The sequence below is a fragment of the Marmota monax genome, unplaced genomic scaffold, assembly GCF_021218885.2.
Source record: "Marmota monax isolate L192 unplaced genomic scaffold, Marmota_monax_Labrador192_F-V1.1 WCK01_AAM20220418_F8-fsc00013, whole genome shotgun sequence".
Classification (NCBI taxonomy): Eukaryota; Metazoa; Chordata; class Mammalia; order Rodentia; family Sciuridae; genus Marmota; species Marmota monax.
Window position 1 is genome coordinate 715228 of NW_026692202.1, and position 19723 is coordinate 734950.

Below are 19723 nucleotides of genomic sequence, written 5' to 3' on the forward strand. Positions count from 1 at the left end.
ATAAATATAAAATAAAAATGTTGTGTCCACCTAAAACTAAAAAAATAAATATTAAAAAAAGCAAAGCAGCTCCAGAAACAGAAAGGGCACAAAGGCCAGAGGGTAATGGGAACGGGAAAGCACAGAATATTAGACACTGATGCAGCCAAATTACTCGAGGTCTTAGAGATCGTGGAGAAGAATTTGATTTCAAATGCAATGGAAACCCTGAAAGATTTTTTTTAAAGGGTAGTTTGATAGGATCTGATTTAACTTAAAAATCATCACTCTGGCTGCCATAAAGAGCTTGGTTGGAAGAGAAGAAGCATAGCTGAATCACAAGGGACTGCAGCTGCCCAGAAAGAGGTGTGGTTACATGGATGAGTGTGGAAGCAGTAGGAGTGAAAACAGTGGAAGGATTTAGGATATATTTTGGAGGGAGAGTCAACAATATCTGCTGACACACTGAATTGTGGAGAAGGGTGGCTAATGAGGAAAATAAGAAATTCAAGGGTGAAAATTGAAAATTTCAATTCTGAATTGAATTTCAATTTCTGAACTGAAAAATGGGTGTTGGGGTGGAAAAAAAACAGAATAAAACAGGTTAAAGAGAGACAAGTTTTTCTATCTCAGAAATGATAAGCTTGAGTGAGATTATTATTAGAGATCTCTGATATGAACAAATTTGGTCCCTTTGCTCCCCAGAGTCATACCTAATATTATTTTATATTATGTGGCAAAAGGGACTTTGCATATGTAACTAAAGTTACTGATCAACAAATTCAAGATAGAGAAATTACCTTGGACTATCTGGGTGAGCTCAGTATAAGAACATGAATCCTTTCAAGGCAGGAAAAGAAGGTAGAAGGGGAAGGTTGAGAGATTTGAAGCACAAATGGATTTGATATACCAGTGCTGGCTTTAAAACTGAACAAGCCACAAGTCAAAAAATGCAGGCAGCAGTAAGGAACCGAGAGTGACTCCCAGCCAACTGCCAGTGAGAACATGAAACATCAGTCCCACAACTGTATGGATATCTGCCAACAACCTGAATAAGCTGGGAAGCCTCCAGATAAGAGCCCAGGTTAACTGACATTTGGATATTACTTCCATTTAATTTGGTTTCATTTGACTTCAGCATTGTGAGATTCTAAGCATAAAGCACAGCTGAGTAGTTACTGAGATTCTAAGCAGAAAACACAGCCCAGTCACTATGGGAAACTAATACAACATTCAAGAGATTCAAGACAGGCAGTCAGGTGAGTCTAGAGTTCATCGAGAAGTCAAAGTCAGAGATACAAATCTGAGTGTCAAATGCATGGTGTGTAAAAACTGAAATGAGATGCCCTAGGATAAAAATTTAGAAAGAGAGGAGAGGAGGAGGGTTTAGAAACAGCAGAAATCAACAGAGAGAGAAAGAGAGAGAGAGAGAGAGAGAGAGAGAGAGAGAGATCACAAAGGAAGTTATAAGAAAGAGGGCTTGGTCAGCATGATACAAGTTGTTGAATGGTTGAGTAAGATGGAGACAGAAAGATAACCAACACATACAGCATTGGGAAATTGTTGATAACCTCACTAAGTAGGGTTTCAGTGTCTTAACAGGGTAGATGCCAAGTAGATCAGATAGAGAAAGCAGGAAACAGTTATGTATACAACTCTTTCAAGAGGTTTTGCTTAGGACAGCAGAGAACTAGGATTGCAGCTGAAGGGAGATAGAGATGGAAGCTTGGGTGGAAAACACTTTTACTTTATTGCTTTTACAACAATGGAAGTGATGCAGTAGAGAGGGAGAAACTGATGGTGCATGGCAAGGAGTGTATATTTTAGGAGAAAGCAAGAGGCAGAGAGGTGCTTCAAACTACAGCAGAGAGCTTGGCTTAACATGGGGCAGGGACAGCGCAGGCACTGTAACACAATGTAAGACAGAAACCCTGAGTGCAAATACAAACAACCTCTGCATGTGGTGGTTAAAAAAAAAAAAAAAAGCAGCTCTTCCAATGACCTTTATTTTTTCATTGAAGTATGAAACAAGGTCAGTAGCTGATATTTGTGTTGTTGGTTTGAGAAAAGAGAACAGCGTGAAATGGTTCTTTGGAGAGTGAGAGAAGGACCATCCTGGGGAAATGTAGCAGTATTGTCAGGCTGTTCTGAGTGTCCTTTGGAGAACTACAGTCAGTTTAAACTACAAATGATGACATGCAACTTTCCTCTTGTCATGTTTAACCACTTTGGTTACAGGAAAGGTAAAGAGAGTTGGGTTTTAACCAGAGTTAGCAATGTTATTTACAGTGTTATTGAAACACTTTTCCAATTGTTTTCTTTCTGCCAGTTCAGCTTATTCACTAAAATTTGCTGTTCAAAGGATGACCTCAGAAGGTTATCTCATGATTCCTGATAAATTAAAATATTCTCAGCATGCTCCCCTGCATGCCTCTCTTTCAGTGATAAGCAGAAAGGGAAAGAAATTATTGCAGCATCTCAGAGTACCTAATAATGCGGGGAAACCAGCTCAGTATACTACTACCCTCTGTGATCACTTCTCTCTGTGCATGGTGAACCCGAAAATTTTCACCCTGTGAGCTTTTTCTTTGTTTCATAAAATTTCTGAGGAAAAATGATTTCCCTCCACACACACACACACACACACATGAACTTACTACATTTAAATTACACACACAGGGTACATATATGTATGTATATATCTTATTAATTGCTACAGGTATCCAAACTTTTTTTTTTCTTATTATAGTATTTAAATTCAACAAGCTTTAGCAAGAAAATCCAGGCTTACAAAACTTGAGTGTATAAAAAAAAATTAGAAAGAGCTTAACAAAGCCCTTAAGGGAATGAAAAGCTCTTGGTAACATCTAAGAGGAATCCTAGAGACCTGTGCTTTCCAGGAAAAGGATCCTCCAACTGCCAAACATGCTAGTAAGTGAAGCCTAAATAACAGGTTTGTTTGTTTTTTGAGACAGGGTCTCACCATAATACCCATGAACTCTTGGGCTCAAGCAATCCTCTTGCCTCAGCCTACTGAGCATCTAGGACTACAGGTGCATGTCACAGCACCTAGATTTAAGAACCTTATTTAAAATCAGCTTGAAAGAGGGTCAGATGGGTTGCCCACATAGCATGCATCTATGCAAACCAAGGGTAAAATTCTTGTCATCTAATTTCATTATTCCAGTTTCTTAATCAGTATTTTTCTGCCCACCCCAGAGGTATAACATGAGAACACTAAGTTTTACAAAGTTATCTGGAGTACTTTAAAGAAAATTGTTCTATATTATCATCATTATATAATACCTACTATAATTTTAAAATAAGTTGTACACCCCAATGACACCATGCTTCTTAAAATAAAAAGCCTGTTTTAGCCATATTATTCATGATACCTTTCATAATAGTTCATCTTTCAGTTGTACATAATTTTGCCTTACCTTTCCATACATGCACATTACATTCTTGTGACCACCATTACCTTTCAATATCATGTCTTTCTTTTTAAATAATTATAGTTATACATTCATTCTGTCTCTTAGTCTTATTACAAAGTCTTGGTCCTTAGGCTTCAATAATGATTCCTATTACAAGAGCAATAATGACAGGAGGGGGCAGAAGAGTGGATGCTCTTTCCATAGGGGCAGTTCCAAACTTCTTCAGGGTGACACACATCTAGAGAGATGTACTTTGAGGCACATGACTTATAATTACAATCCTTCATCTTCCTCACAACTTTTATATGTTCAATTGTGTCTCCTAAAAAGATATGTTTTAGTCCTAACCTCAAATTCTTGTGAATAGGACCTTATTTGGAAAGAAGATCTTTGCAGATAAAACCAATTTAAGATGCAATTGCATTAGAGTACAGCAGGCCCTTAATTCTCGCAAGAGGAGAAAAGAGACACCGAAAATTCTATGAAGACATCGATACAAGGCGAGAATGCCATGGGACAATGGATGGAAATGTTGCTGCTGCAAGTCAAGCAACACCAAGGATTTCTGGAAACCAACAGAAGCTGGAAAGAAGCAAGTAAGGATTATCCCTTATGGTTTTCACAGGGAGCACTGCCCTGCTGACACTTTGATTTTATACTTCTAGGACTCCAGAACTGTGAAACAATAAATTTCTCATTTCAAGTCATTGATTGGTATTATTTTGTTACCACAGCATTCAGAAACCGATTTAGCTTCCCCTTCAGTATGTGTGGGACCTGTGATTGGTTCCCAATTAATGGGATGATGAAGGGACGTAATTCCCATAATTACACTACCTCAGATTTACCTCCCTCTTCCTTAACAGCTGTGAAAAGACAAGTAGCTATAAGTCCTACAACCACAGGAACTACAAGGAACTGAATTCTGCCAGCAAACACAGGAGCTGGGAAGCAGATCCTTTCCTAGTTAAGCCTTCAGAAGAGAGGCCTGCCTGACAGACATTTTTGCTGCCATCTTGTGAGGCCTGAAGCAGTGACCCAGCTGAGTTGTACCTGGACTTTCAGATCCAAAGAAACTATAAGATAATGACTATGTGCTATTTTAAGATGCTGTGTGTAGTAATTTGTTACATAGCATAGAAAACTAATACACACTAGCAGGAGTACAGCAAACTGACTTTCATTCACTCTGAATGTAGAAAATGTTGAAAGCCAACCATTTTGTGGATACTTTTATAGTTGCTTCTGAGGCTCCCACAACTGGAGATTCTTACAATTTCTTTGGTGTAGGCACATACATCTTTTTTTTTTTTTTATAAGGCAGTTTCTTCCAACTCTTTCCTTGGTATCCTAGGTTTTCAGTATTGACTTTCTACTTCTTGCTGCTAGGATATCCCTGTCTCTCAAGAAGTCTTCCTGGCTAGGACCCAGGCCAACCACATGCTGACAGCCTCATTCATGAGGACCAAATTTGGGTGCCAATAAACACTCAAGTATTCTTTGGCCCAACCGACTCTAAGAGTGCAGGCAGTTTGCAACATGGCAGCAATCTCCTCAGCCCATCCCTTTGCTACAGATTTGCTGTGCAGCAGCCTGAGGCCAACATGTAGGGTCCTTCCAATGGCTGGACACCACATCAGGCTCATCCAGAGTCCTGTTGAAGCTCCTATCTCCCTTCACTTGAAGAAGTGGGGGTAGGTGACCATCATTGCAGGCAACAGTTCACTCCAAAGAACTTCTTTACTGAAGATGATTACTTCTTTAATCTTCTTCCCAAATTCACTGAACTTTTTTTTTATCCTTAATTTAGTTTTAGGGCTTAAGACTCACGAAATTGATCATTGAGCACTTTATAAATTCTGCACATGGGGATTTGTCTCACAGTTACTTTGTCTGATATCTATTTTATTGACAATGCCATCGGAATGGAAACAGAAATAATACCATCACAACAATCTGTTACATTTAGAATTCACAAGTCATAAAAGAAGTATAACTTAATGAGTTTAATTTAATGTTAATGTTACTATATATTTCTAGTTGACATTTTAATAAATTAGTAATATTTACATTCTTATCCAACTATCAAGACTTTGAACCCTCCATTAAAAAACAATTCAACATCCTCAAAATAACATATATACAGTGCAAGAAGAAATATAGAAGGAGACAGAAGCCAAGGAATCAAAGTATGTTGCACTCCTTAAGAATTCAAATGGGTGCCAAAAGGCAAAAGTGCTCTTCTCATTCATTTATTGGACAAATATTTATTAAATGACTTCAAAGGGATAAATTCTGTTTTACTTAAATTTTTAAATATTTAACTTTATTTAACCAATAGCTTTTTTTAAAGTACATGTATAAGAAGACTTTTGTACATCAAAAGTCTTAGAAATACCTATTACTTCAGAATTACCTGAAAAAGCATTGCTGTAATATCTAGAGAGAGTTTGCATGATGTCTTTTGAGTGCTGGGTCCATGGTGCAATCTTTCTGTAGGTTTTTACCCGATGAACAAGTTGAGAACCACCATACTGAAGGGACAGGGTATCACCATGATCTTCATAGAGTTCTTCAAATAACCTAAGCAAAAGAAAAACTCACATTAAAGAATTTTACCAAAATTATTGCACAAGTTATTCACTTAGCCCTAGACTCAGAACAAGTCTTTACATTATGAATTCTTCTGAGCCTTTTCCTTCAAATAAACACTTAAATTTTGAAAATAAAAACACATGCAAAATGTATTATATTTTATATTTTATAATGACACTTCAATATGCATTAAAGTCACAGAAAACACTATAAAGAAATCAAAAACATAATCCATCAAAATCATATCAGCTGATTCTAGCCTTATTAAATGACTCAACATTCTGCAGTCTGCCAGATCAGTTATTCTCCCATGACAATATTTTGTTCCTTCTGAATTGCTTTTGAAAAAAAAAATGCTCTTGTTGCATACAATATCTTACTCTATCCAGGATTGCATAATAAAATATCATAACCCAGGTGGCTTATAAACAATAAACACTTATTTCTCACAGTTCTGGAGGCTGGGAAGTCCAAGATAAACCTACTGGCAGAATCAGTGTCTGGTAAAGCCCCACTTTTAGCTCACAGATGGTGCCATTTTGCTGGGTCCTCACATGACAGAAGGCAGGCTAGTTAGTTCTCTGTGGTCTCTTTAAAAAGGATACTGATCCCAAAGATGAGGTTCCAGCTTCAGATTTAATCACTTCCCAAAGCCTCCATTTCCTAATACAATCACTTTGGTGGTGAGAATATTAATATAAGAATTTGAGGGAGACACAAAGACTCTGACTGTAGCAGAGAGAAAAACCACATTCTTGGAAACATGTACATGATTGAAATTTGTATTTCTTCAAGTGTCTGTTAATATTTTCAGTGCAGTGATATCTGTGGATATGGCCATGTGTAAGCTGATTATTTTCCTAAGCTATGAAAATCTCAGATGACCAGAGATAGCTGTCATTTTATTTTTTTAAAGAATATTTCATGTAATGTTACAGAGCCAATGGACAGTGAAGAAACAGTAATATTTAATGAAGAATTAAATCTTTTATCCATCTCATATTTTTAGATCAAAATGTATGAAGGCCTAGTACTTTTTATTTTATTATTGACATCTGGATTTTTTTTTTAACAACCCACTAGTTTGTCCAAGCACTTCAGATTAACAAAAAACAAACAAACAAAAAAAAACCACACACACACAAGTGTTTATTGATAATTAACATAAGCCAAAAAAAAAATCCCATGGCAATAATATACAAGTCTTTAAGTAAAAATATTAATTGCAGAATTAATTTGAATATTGTCTTCTAGCAACGCAATCTTTGAGATACCAAAAGTAGAAAATAGCTCATAAAAATCCTCATTGTTAATCAGGTTTGCTTTCTGTCACTGTCCTTTAAATGACAAAAAAACAGGACTTACCTAACTGCGTCTGTATCAAACTGTAGATTAGGTTTGTCAATCAATCCCAAAGAAAACAGCTGATAAGCCAGAGCACATTTTCCCACCATGAACTGTGCTGTATTGGTGCGATCTAAACAATCCACACAGTTGGTTCGAAGGATGCCAGTCTACAAAGAAATATTTTAAGATTTTCAATCATTATTCAGTCACCAAAACTACTTCCATACTACATGAGATTTCTTTTCTTAAAGAAGCAGAAGAAAGGTTGTAAGCAATTGTCTGTCTTGCACAAATATTAATCATTCAGTTAAGTTAAAGGTTAAAATAACGAAGAATCTTTTTAAAACATGTAATGCTATATTTGCTGCTCAGTAACTATGTTTTTAACAGCATCATTAAACTTAGTCTGTATCAGTTAGTAAATGTGGACTTTTCCCTGATATATCTCCTTTATTGTACAAAAGAAACAGTCAGTGGTTGAAGCCATATCATTCTTAAAGCAGAGTTAACAGTACAGTGTAATTGGCTTATTTTCTAAAGTCATTCCAATTTAATCTTCTCACATTCTTGTTTGTGTTTCTATTTCCAATAATAAAACTTAGTACATAGAAAAACTCATAAGCCAGATTATTTCAGTTGCATATACTTCTATGAGTTTTAAACACTATCAGCAAGGCTTTAAAAGTCATTCTCAAAAGATTAATAATTCTGCATTAAATAAGAGTCTCTCTCTCTGTGACTGCTTACAGAAAACACTAAACACTATAGATACACATTCTATTCATTATGAATATATATCATCCATACCTGTAGGCGACCAGTGGAAATTACACATCCTCCTAGTTCATTCCACCTGTGTTTAAAAATAAATGCTTTAATTTTTTTTTCCCCAGAGGTGGGTAGAGATTGAACCCAGGGAGTGTCTCAATCACACTAAGCATATGCTCTACTACTAAACTATCCCTCCAGTCCCCTAGTTCTTAAGAAAATTTAATACTATAATGTTTATTTATTTTTTTTAAGCTTTTTGTTAAGAACCACAGAATCAAAGTAATAGAGCTGAAGGCACCTGGAAAATCAGCTGATTCTGTGTATTCTCATTCTTTCAAGTAAGTACATATGCAAATAACTAAGGTGGACTACTCACCATATTCCCCCCAAAGAGAGCCCAAGAAAGGGCATCTTAGCTTATCCCAGTGCCCCACACTTTGGCATTCTGTCCCCCATGTTCAACTAAAGTCTCCCTGCTTTCATTTATGCCTATTTCCTGTATGATTTTACAGACATGCATAATTGTATAGCATTTTTCTAGTAAAATATTTTAGGTCTTCGCCTTCTCCATTCAACATTGTCTCTACAAGCTTTTCTTTATGAAAATTTTGTTGCATTCCAATGGAGTTATTTTTTTGTTTGTTTTTACACACTTCCTTTTAGAATACTTGTTTTTTCTCCCCCCACCACATAATAGTGGATACAAGGGAATGTGTTTTGTTAGGAAATACTGTATCATAATATTAGTACTTGAGTTATTTAAAAGAAGGTACTGGGTAGGAAGGAGCTAGGTCTGCTATCCTTAGAAAGGGCTGCTCAAAAGGTTGTCTCCTGCCAGGTGCCGTGGTACATGCCTATAATTCCAGTGGCACAGGAGGATCACAAGTTTGAAGCCAGTCTCAACAACTCAGTGAAGCTCTAAACAAATTAATGAAACCCTATCTCAAAATTAAAAAAATATATAAAGAGCTGGGGATGTAGCTTAGTGATGAAGTGCCCCTGGGTTCAATCCCCAATGCCAAAATAAATAAATAAACAAAACAGCCTGGCTGGTATCTGGACCTTGGATTTTAGGAGGGTCCCCACCATTCCAAGAACTACTAAGAGTGGCTTGTCATTCCTAAACTATTTATAGGAACAATATGACTTTTGATGAACACCTTCTTTCCTTCTGGGAGTCTGTGTGACCAGTCTCTAGTAAGAAACCTCAAGTTTCTAACAAGCTTCCCTAGTAGGTAACTTTTTACATATACTGTCACAATTTATTTCTGGGGATATGAAGTGTGTTCTAGGTGACTACACTGCAAGCTTGTGTCTGATTTCCTTTGGATTTTGTCCCTTGAACTTTTTTCCTTTGCTAATTTTAATTTGTATCCTTTTACCATAATAAATTATAATCAGGGTACAACATATTGTCTGAGTTCTCCTAGTGAATCACTGAATAGTCACAGGGAACCCTATCACAGATGCCCTAAAATTGCAACTATAACAAATGCAAACAATAACAAAAGAACTACTTCCAAAGATACATACAAAGTAGTTGGGTTTGGGGTTTTTGTTGTTTGACTACTGTAGTTAATTATGTTAACTGAAAATAAAATGCTGAAAGTATATAATATTGGTTCCTTAAAAGATAAATAAGGCATGATCTTTGGTCTGATGAAGCTCATAAACTAGTAATGAAGACATATCTGTGAGCTAATAACTATAATCCAATGATAAATACTATTTTCAGAAAAGCATTAGTATTTAATCTATCAGAAACACTTCTGTTCCTATTAAATACTGAATAACAAAATTCACTACTGAAAATTTTACTTTACAGAAATGTTTTATGTACTGTTTATTCCATAAAGCAATAAATAAGACCCTGTAGCTTCTACCTCAAGGTTTATAACAAAGGAGTTCCCAGGCTCACAGTGAACACTTAGTACACAATCCTGTGAGCAGCTTGCCTCCACGAAGGACTAAATTCACCCATCTAGTACAAACTGTTCATATTTAGAATATTTTTATCCATAAGAACAAAACTCTTAATTTAATTTTTTTTTTAAATACCACACATACTTTTCATCTGGCCGCAAAATGCTACAGTAAGAATCGGGGCGGTTGACAAAGAAACCAGTTTTCTTCACCACGCTTTCTGCAATCACATTCAACCGATCAAGAACATTGCACAGCTTGCTGCAGAGGAAAAGAAAATTGAGAAAAGTAAAAACCCAAGTTCTAATATATATTAAATATATATAATATACCCTTATATATTTAATATATATTCATATACCTAAAGTAAATCAAGTCTATAGTAAAGATATTCAGGGAATTAATTTTTTAAATCTCTTGGGTTATAGTTTATAGTAACACCAATAATTAATGTCAGTAATATGGTGTATATTTAATAACTAATAATATTTAATGCAAAAGAGACCTGAAGGACTTGTAACTTTGAATCAACTATTGGCATTCCTTAATTTTGGCACAGGTCATCCCTACAAGAGCCTTTCACTTCTCAAGAGTTGTAGTCCATATGCATTCATGAAATGACTGTGTCAAGAGCATAATGCACAGTGCAGGTAGCAGGGGAAGAAAAAATTGAAAAATAAATTAATAAGAATAACAACAATTCTAATCAACTTATACTTTGGGAAAGGCTATACATGTGTGTGTATGTACACATGTGTACTTGTGTGCACCTAACTACATAAAATAATTTAGAAAAAAAGTACAATAAGTACAAAACAAATGAATAACATTAAAATATAAAGCCTTAAAATAAACCTAGTACTTATGTGATGCATTGTAAATGAGTAAAATATAATGTAAATTTAATAAAAGAAAGTTCTTTGAGTGAGAAGAGTTTTGAATCCAATCTTCCAAGATAAAAGAAGGGATATTATGGTTTAGATGTGAGGAGTCCCCAAAAGCTCCTGTATTAATGCAGAAGGTGAATGATAGATTATAAGAGCTGTGACCTGATCAATCCTTTCTAGTTTGAATGGACTAACTGTAGGTAGGCAGGTAGGGCTTAACTGGAGGCAAGTGGGTCACCAGGGTCATGCCCTGAAGAATTCATTGTCTCTGCAGCCCATTCCCCACTCTGCTTCCTGGCTACCAGTCACCAGGAGGTGAACAGAGCTTCTCCACCATATCCTTCTGCCATGATGTTTTGCTTCACCTTGAGCCCAGAGCAATGGAAGTTGGCCCATAATGGACTAAGCCTCTGAAACTCTAAGTCCAAATAAAATTTTCCTCCTCTAAGTTGTTCTTGTCAGGTATTTTGGTCACAGCAACAAACACCTAACTAACACAGTGGGGAAAGCACTCCATGGAGGTCAGGCAGTAGGAACAAAGGCTCAGGGTTGGAAGCTTGGCTGCTACATTTGGGGAACATAAAGATTAGGCTTTCTGGAATAGAATAGCCTTGGAATAAGTAAACAGTTACTATATTCTGAAACCAACCTTTTGATGAGGCTTTAACATTACACTAAAGAGTGTGGATTTACTATAAATAGTCTGGAGTTCCCACAGGTCCTTCAACAAGTGAGACAGTCTAAAAATGGTGTTGGAGGAAATAGTGAGTTAGAATGAGATGGAAAAAAGGGAAACTAATGTCTTTAAGGGATAGTAGAGATATTCTGAAATGACCTGATACTTCAAACAATTTGCAAATAGTATAAATGGTAGGAAAAAAGAGAGTTTGGTCAATTGGTTTAAGCACTCAAAACCACCTCTCAGCAGATTCATGAAGGAAGAGTAATATGTACTTTTCCATAGAGTTTAGCTTGCTGCTATTTGTTACTCCAAGAAAAGGAAAATATCAAAACCAGACATATGAGTATTATTCACCTTTTGGTGTACTTGGCCATATCCCAAGGAATATAGACAATAGTGTGCTCAGGAGGCAAAAACTGATTAAGGTAGGTCACAGCGGCAACAAGTTCTTCACTCAGAATTCTTTCATGTTTTCTTTTCTCTCGTTCCTTTGTCAAAAAATAATAATAATAATTTTTTTAAAAAGTATGGTTTGGGATGTGGTTCAGGTAGAGAACTTTCCTAACATGAGTAAGGCCCAGGGTTTGATCCCCAGCACTACAAAAGAAAAAGAAAAAAGGGGGTGGAGGGGGGAAGCCTATAAAAAATTAAACATGTCAGCATTATAGTTACCTTAAATCAATGGATGATTTTAAACATTTTTACTTCTCAACTAAAGTAAGACCAAAAGCCCAAATTTTAAATATGCTGACATGAAACCTATCTACTAAATTAAAAAATAATATAAATTCAAAAAAACCAAATTCTTCACTGAATTAGAGTCAACAGACAATGAACTTGAAGAGCTATGGGGATCAAGTTTCTCCTTACTAACCTCCCCACAGCCTCAAGAAACCCAGTTTACCCAGTTTACCCATCACAGGCCTGGCCCTCAGGCTCCACAACCCATTCCAGTATAGATAGCCGCTCAAGAACCAGAAGAGAACCCCCAATTCCATCCAGTTAGCTGGACAAGAGGGAAATCAACTGGTCTGGATCGACAATCCCCAAACTGCCAAAGCAGAGAGTACTTTCCCAGCCTTCACATGCTTTTAAATTTGACTCATAAAAACTAGGTGAGATAGCCAAGATAGGCACTTTCTTCCTCTTCCTTTTACACTGTGGCATAATGACTAAAGCTGAGATGCTGTCTCTTGCCTGCAGTATCTCCTTAGATATCACTTTGCCTTTAATCCAAGGGGGAAAGTTCTTTATTGATTGGCTCTGTAGTTAGAATGCTGGTCTCCCCTTGGACAAAGTTGTAAATTTCCCTTGGTCTCCATTTTTTCATCTGTAAAATGGGGTAATAACAGCATCTCCCTTAATATATTAGTGTGAAGTTTAAATGCAACAAAAAGCAGTTCTTATAAGAATAGTGGGTACATGGTATAATTAGCTGATTTTATTGTTCTCCTGATCTTAGAAACAAGTAAAAAATTCCGTAATAGTGACACTGAAAAAGTGTCAGAGCACTATTGCTGGCATCAAACTAGTTCTGTGTTGCTTTCAATCATGGAGATTACTTTCCAATTGCCATGAATTTAATTAGATAACCACTGTGGAAACAAAGACAGTACCTATTTCATACTGATAAACAAATCAAATGGACAAATTAGACAAGAACCAAAAACAGTGTTAAATCAGTTTAGGATGTAAGTCTACTTAGCTTATTTTTTTATCTGAGAAAATTAAATTACATATCTGGAATATTTCTCAAAAGTATTTTAAACCAAACCAGGTAAACAAAAACTTTCAAAATTCTTATATCAAAGCTGCCATTTTATGATATAGAAAGATTATTTAATCAACCTTTAGTCATCTCTATGTAAAGAATCTTCTTTATGCACAGTATATAGTGGGTTAGTGTTAATGGGTTGTTTAATCAATCTTCTTAGGGTCACAGAACCCTTTAACCACCAAATGAAAACTTCACGTGTACAAATCATTTTACATAACATTTCAAGGGTTCAGAGATAATGACCATCAGTGGTCTTCAGGTTAAAAACCTCTGGTTTACAGCTTATATGTACTCTCCTGCTACCCAGGAGCCATATTGAAGGCACATGGATGGCCGAAAAATGTCTTTCAATCAGTGCCTCAAATTTCCACAACTAGGGAGAAGTTTATTACACAGGGTAAGAGAAAAGAAATAAAAAAATATATATATTTCAATTTAGTAACTTCATATAATGGTAGAATAGACTTAACATTCCTCAGTATCATTCTATACACATATGCATAAATTCTTTGACTCTTGAATCACAAGGTAATAAAATCTCCTTCTAAGTGAACAAAATAAAAATCCTCTTTGTTTCTATGTAAAATAACCAATGACAAAAATCAGAATTTTTTTCCTATGCCATGAAATAGCAACTTAATCTTCAAGTTATTCTCTAGTTAATCTCCAGTTTTTGCCAGGATTTTTATTACCATGGAACAATTTTTTAAGTATAATTTTAAAATCCACTGGCTGGCTTTAAGTATTCAAAAATAAATATAGACATGAGAAATCTTGGAAGGAATAAAACCAAGAAAAAACCTGAATAAACCTGCTAGCTTCATTAGCTTTTTAGCTACTTGCTTTTATTATCAATTTCAGAGGTCACATAGCTAAGCAGTATATTCCCATTAGCTTTGCTACAAATAACACTTCTGACATATGTTGATGGTGGTAATGGCTGCCTAAGCTGTTTTTCTGGAGCTTAGGGGCCCTTTTATCTGTCACAAACCAGTAGAAACCACAAATCCTTCACTTGAACCTATGCAAGTGTCCCATGAGTGACCTTTGACATCAGGGGGCCAAAAATCCATCCTCACGGCATGCTAACTGCCATTTTCTGAACATGTATCCTATGAAGATACGTGAAGTTTGGTTCTGTTAAGTGTAGAACACTGTTTATTTCACTTTTCCTTACTTTCATCACCTGTCCTCATGCTTTAAGACTATCCTGTTTCTTTATCCCATAAATACCCCTAAACTCTATGACGAGGCAGATTTGAGAAAAGACTGCCTACCTCCACATGACTGACCACTTCATAAATAAACTCTCTAATTGGCAAAACTTCTTGTTTCAGTGATTGGCATACTGTGGGGTGGGCAAAACGGGCCTAGTTCAGTAGTAGGCATAGTCTCCAATAACATATATGTTATAATTTAATTCTTTTTGAATATGCATAGTTAATAGAGAATTATTTCAAGCACTGTAGACTTGAATCTCCATTTAACCAGAGCATTTCAACCATACCATAAGGATGCTGTAAGATAGGAACAAGATCCTAATTTAGGTCTAGGTTTATATACCAATAATGCTTTGTAACTCACTGCTTGAGCAATAACTTATTCCTCTAATAATAATGTCTTATTTTCTATACATTTATTGGAAAAGTATTCAGGAACATTTTTATTATTAAAGTTTTCCTACTTTCATTTTTCAATTATGCATAATATAGCTACTATTCAATACTAAGCTAAGGTTATAGATTATCCAGTTAGTACCTTATATTATTCTGAGTTGACAAGGAGAGAAACATCAATACGAAAACTCCAAATTAATGTAAATAAATATCTAGAAAATGGCATATTTAATACCTGAATGGTTTATTTTACAAATTCAATATCTGGAAGGATGTGATTATATAAATCAAAGAGAAAGAAACAAATTAAGCTGACTGCCTCGTCGTCACCCTCCTCTCCCAATCCCTGCACCTGTCATTTATGGGTCATATGCTCTTGATCACACACACACACACACACACACACACACACATAACACAGACAGACACTTTGAGCTCACGCATTTGGTTATAATGTACAGTTTATTCCTGGGAACTACCTTTTCCTTTGCTCCATCCTACTTGACTTTGAGTACCTCTAATTTTGCTTACACTCCAGTTAGATCCCCATTTCCACATGTTAGATCATGTCATTATCACAGGTAACTGCTCTGCCTTCAACATTTCTTATCCAAAACCTCTTTTATTCTCAAATTGATTTTGCTTTAAATGCCCCACCTTATAAGGACCTCCATCTACCGAAAATTCCACTTTCTCTAGCAGTCCTCATTTTTATGTGCCTTCCTTTATCCAGCTCAGCTTTTATGATCCACTTCAACCATATAATTTGTCAATATCCAAAATGCCTTTGATCCTGTTTTTTTAGGTCAGACCTATCTGGAAAAACTAAATGAACACAATTACCTACCACTTTTATCTATTCTTATACACATACACATGCCCTGCTGGGAAAACAGGAAGCAATAGTAAAATAAAATAAAAGTTCCATTTAAGAAATCACTGCCAACTGGAAAGTGGCTCTTAGTACTGCCTGAATGTTTCTAGTCAACTTACACTCCCACATACACAAGGCTTTTAAACCTTTTCCACTATGCTCAAACGTCCAATCCCATCAGATGACCTTTCCTCCTACCTTAAAGAGAAATTAAGGCTGTCAGAAGAGAGCAGGCAAGTACACGTGCATACATGTGCACATGCAACACATGCACACACAGTGCATGCCCTTGTTCTCCAAGATGAATGTTATTCTCTTTCCTCTTGACCTAGTTAATGCCTCTTCCTTTAGACTGAGGCTGACTCATCACATCTTCAGGAAAGACTCCTCTTCCTTGATGAGCACTCATGGCATAATTTATCCCATACCGGTACCTCTGCATTACTTCACTATCCCCTCCATGAGCTCCATAACAGCAGGAACTGTTTCTATGGCTGCCTTGTCACACAGGAAATCCTCAAAAATACTTGTTAAATGACTGAACAAACGCAAGATTCTTTTTTTTAAATTAAACTGATTTATATTTATTAACCAACATCTCAAAATAAACTCGATACTACTACGCTGTTGGCTACTGCCACAACAAAACAAAAAACAAAATCTTTGTTTTTCATACTCTCAGGGTGTTCTGGGCTGCCAGAACACAATAGATGCCAACAAATTTATTCTGTGATCTCCCTAATCTCCATCCAAGGCCTCTGACCTGTATGTCCACTCACATATACAACACATACGCAAGATATGACCAGTCCATGCACTCTGTCATGAATCAAAGGACATCTCTGAGCTTCTTACCTTCCCACCAGATTCTTGAGCAACAACAGAATCCCAATTTCTAAATCTAGTCTTTTGATTCTATTACTACTGTTACGGTATAAACATGAGGTGTCCCCCAAAAGCTCCTGTGTTAAGCAGGAATATTCAGAAACAAAATGATTAGATTATGAGAGCTAAAACCTAATCAGTCCATCCTAGTTTAAATGGACTAACTAACTGGGTGGCAATCATTGGTAGGTGGTTATGGCTGGGGAAGGTGTGTCACTGGGGGCATGCCCTGGAAGGATGTATCTTCCCAGTGGCCTATTCCTTCCTCCCTTCCCCCCCCTCTTCTTCACTCCTTCCCCTCCCTCTCTCTCTCTCTCTCTCTCTCTCTCTCTCTCTCTCTCTCTCTCTCTCTCTCTCTCTCTCCTTCCCATCTGCTATGAGCTTAATACTTTTCCTCCACCACACCCTGAGCCCAGAGCAATGAAGCTGGCTGATCATGGACTAAACCTCTGAAACTATGAGCCAAAGTAAACTTTTCCTCCTTGTTGTCCTTGTCAGATGTTTTGGCCACAGAGACACAAAGCTAAATAACACAACTATAAATTACTTCATCTAGGAGTTCTGACAGATTGTAGAGAGAGCTGGCTATAACAAGGCTAGGCTATGGCAGTTTTATCATCATACTCCTCCAATTTGTCCTGGGAACTAGGGCAGAAATTTCACACACACACACACACACACACACACACATACACACACACACACACAAAAAAAATCTGAGCCTGATATGCTGAATCACTTTCTTCCCTTAAAAACATACTACTGATTCCTACAGGTATGTAAGGAAAAGGCCACATGGAATCTGAGGCCAAAGAACAATAGTTCAGATGGCTCAGACACTGTGAGCTGTCACAGCATGATAATCTACAAGTCTCTTCTCTAGGAAAAGGGAAAGCACAGCTTGTTAAGCCCCTTTGTGCTGACGAAAAGTTGTCTAGTGTGTTTGATAAGCACATCATACCTTTACTAAATTCAAAATGATGATGGGGGAGCCAAACCTCTGAAGCATCTGGTCAAAGTGAAGGGCAGCCACATGAGCAAATGGATCTGCCTGGTCCACTGAGAAGGAAAAAAAATAAATGAATACTCAAAGAAAAATTATAAAGCAGAAATAAGCATTCTTTAAACATATTTTACTGTTAAAAGAAATATAATTCAATTATCTAGTACTTTTGCTCCCCAAATCCCTCTCAAGGATTCACTGGACACTCATTCGTCATGTGTTTATTAAATGTGAATGCTTTTAATATTTCTGAGGTGAAATATAAAGCATTTTCTAATAGTCAAAATTAATGACACATTTCTTTCATAAAAACAACAGAAGGCTGGGTGGGGTGCCATGTACCTATAATCCCAGCGACTCAGGAGGCTAAGGCAGGAGAATTGCAAGTTCAAAGCCAGCCTCAGCAAATTAGTGAGGCTCTAAGCAACTTAGCAAGACCCCCATCTCAAAAACCATAAAAAAGGGGATGGGGCTGTAGCTCAATATAGAGTACCTGCCTAGCATATATGAGGCACAATAGAAGTTACTCTTCTTCGTTAGCTACTGTACAGGACCTAAGTATTTATTAGATTTCTGTTACTACAGTTCATTATCTCTAAAGATGAGTAGATAAGAGTTACTATTAAAAAGATTGTTCCACACACATGTAATAGGTGGTTTAGGCATCATAGTTGAGATGTCCTGGGACCAGTATAAGGGAACTGATCCTCTAACTTGCACATAGGAAGAATAACTGCCTGCAGTAAAGGACATCACAGAAGCATCACAGAGTATCTGTTCAGTCTCCACTTCATTTGCAACATCACCCTGGGAGGAAAAAAAAGTGCATTTAAAGATATTTTGTGTTCTCAGAACATTTGAATGAAAAAATTTTCAAGAATACAATGAAATTATAACTCCTATTCTTTGAATGTCTTAAAAAGAAGTAAATGTTACCAATATTCAATGTGCATACTAGAAAAGCAAAACCATTAAAATGCAATAAAGAAAAGCAATTAAAAGTATCATGGAATAGACTAGAAAAAAATCAAATTAAATAGCTAATAGCTCAAGTAACAGAGAGCAGCTTGACTGGTGTAGTAGTAAGGAGAAACAGAAAAGAAAAACACTTACATGAAATTATACAGGAGATGAGGAAGGCCAGAAAAATATAAAAATTGAATTCTGAAAACCAAAGAGGAATGAAAGGACAAAAGAGATTCAAATAATACCTGATAGACAAAAGTTAAAAAGTGGGGAGGGTGGTTATGGTGGTGGTGGAGGTAGCTTTACTTATAAAAGTACACACGAATATGACAAAGAACACTTTTAGAAGCATTAATAACATGTGTTTGCAACTTAGATGCCCTTCAGTAGATGAATGGACTAAAAAATGTGGTATATATACACAAACGAATATTACTCAGCAATAAAAGAGAATAAAATCATGGCATTTGCAGGTAAATGAATGGAGATGGAGAAGATAATGCTAAGTGAAGTTAGCCAATCCTAAAAACCCAAATGCCAAATGTTTTCTCTGATATCAGGAGGCTAATTCATAGTACGATTGGGAGGGGGAGCAAGGGAGGTCTTGGCAAACTCTAGATAAGGCAAAGGGGTGGGAGGGGAAGGGAGGGGGCATGGGGGTAGAAAAGAGGGTGAAATGAGAGGACATAATTACCCTAAGTACATGTATGAAGACACGAATGGTGTGACTCTACTTTGAATACAACCAGAGATATGAAAAATTGTGCTCTATATGTATAATATGAACTGTAATGCATTCTGCTGTCATACATAACAAATGAGAATAAAAAATAAAATTAAAAAATAACATGTTTGATAATCCTTTGACCATTTCAAAGTAAATAATATAGCTGCAAAATTCAGATTTTTCTAAAAGTATCAGTTAAAATGAATTTCAGTGCTGATATAAGTTGAAGAACAATATTGCTATTTTAATCCAAG

The 19723-nt window shown here is 36.3% G+C and overlaps 1 protein-coding gene across 4 annotated transcripts in view; it reads right to left on the reverse strand.

Annotated features, from left to right (window-relative positions):
• Positions 1-19723, reverse strand: part of Fig4 (FIG4 phosphoinositide 5-phosphatase) — a 111484-nt gene that overhangs the window by 52002 nt on the left and 39759 nt on the right. For all 4 annotated transcript variants that reach the window (XM_046430065.2, XM_046430055.2, XM_046430039.2 and 1 more), the window contains 7 exons: positions 18421-18583; positions 17735-17832; positions 11976-12109; positions 10197-10313; positions 8166-8211; positions 7377-7525; positions 5833-5999 (listed from right to left, as the gene is read on the reverse strand). In XM_046430065.2, coding sequence (XP_046286021.1) covers positions 5833-5999; positions 7377-7525; positions 8166-8211; positions 10197-10313; positions 11976-12109; positions 17735-17832; positions 18421-18583 — 874 coding nt within the window. The remainder of the gene's footprint in view (positions 1-5832; positions 6000-7376; positions 7526-8165; positions 8212-10196; positions 10314-11975; positions 12110-17734; positions 17833-18420; positions 18584-19723) is intronic.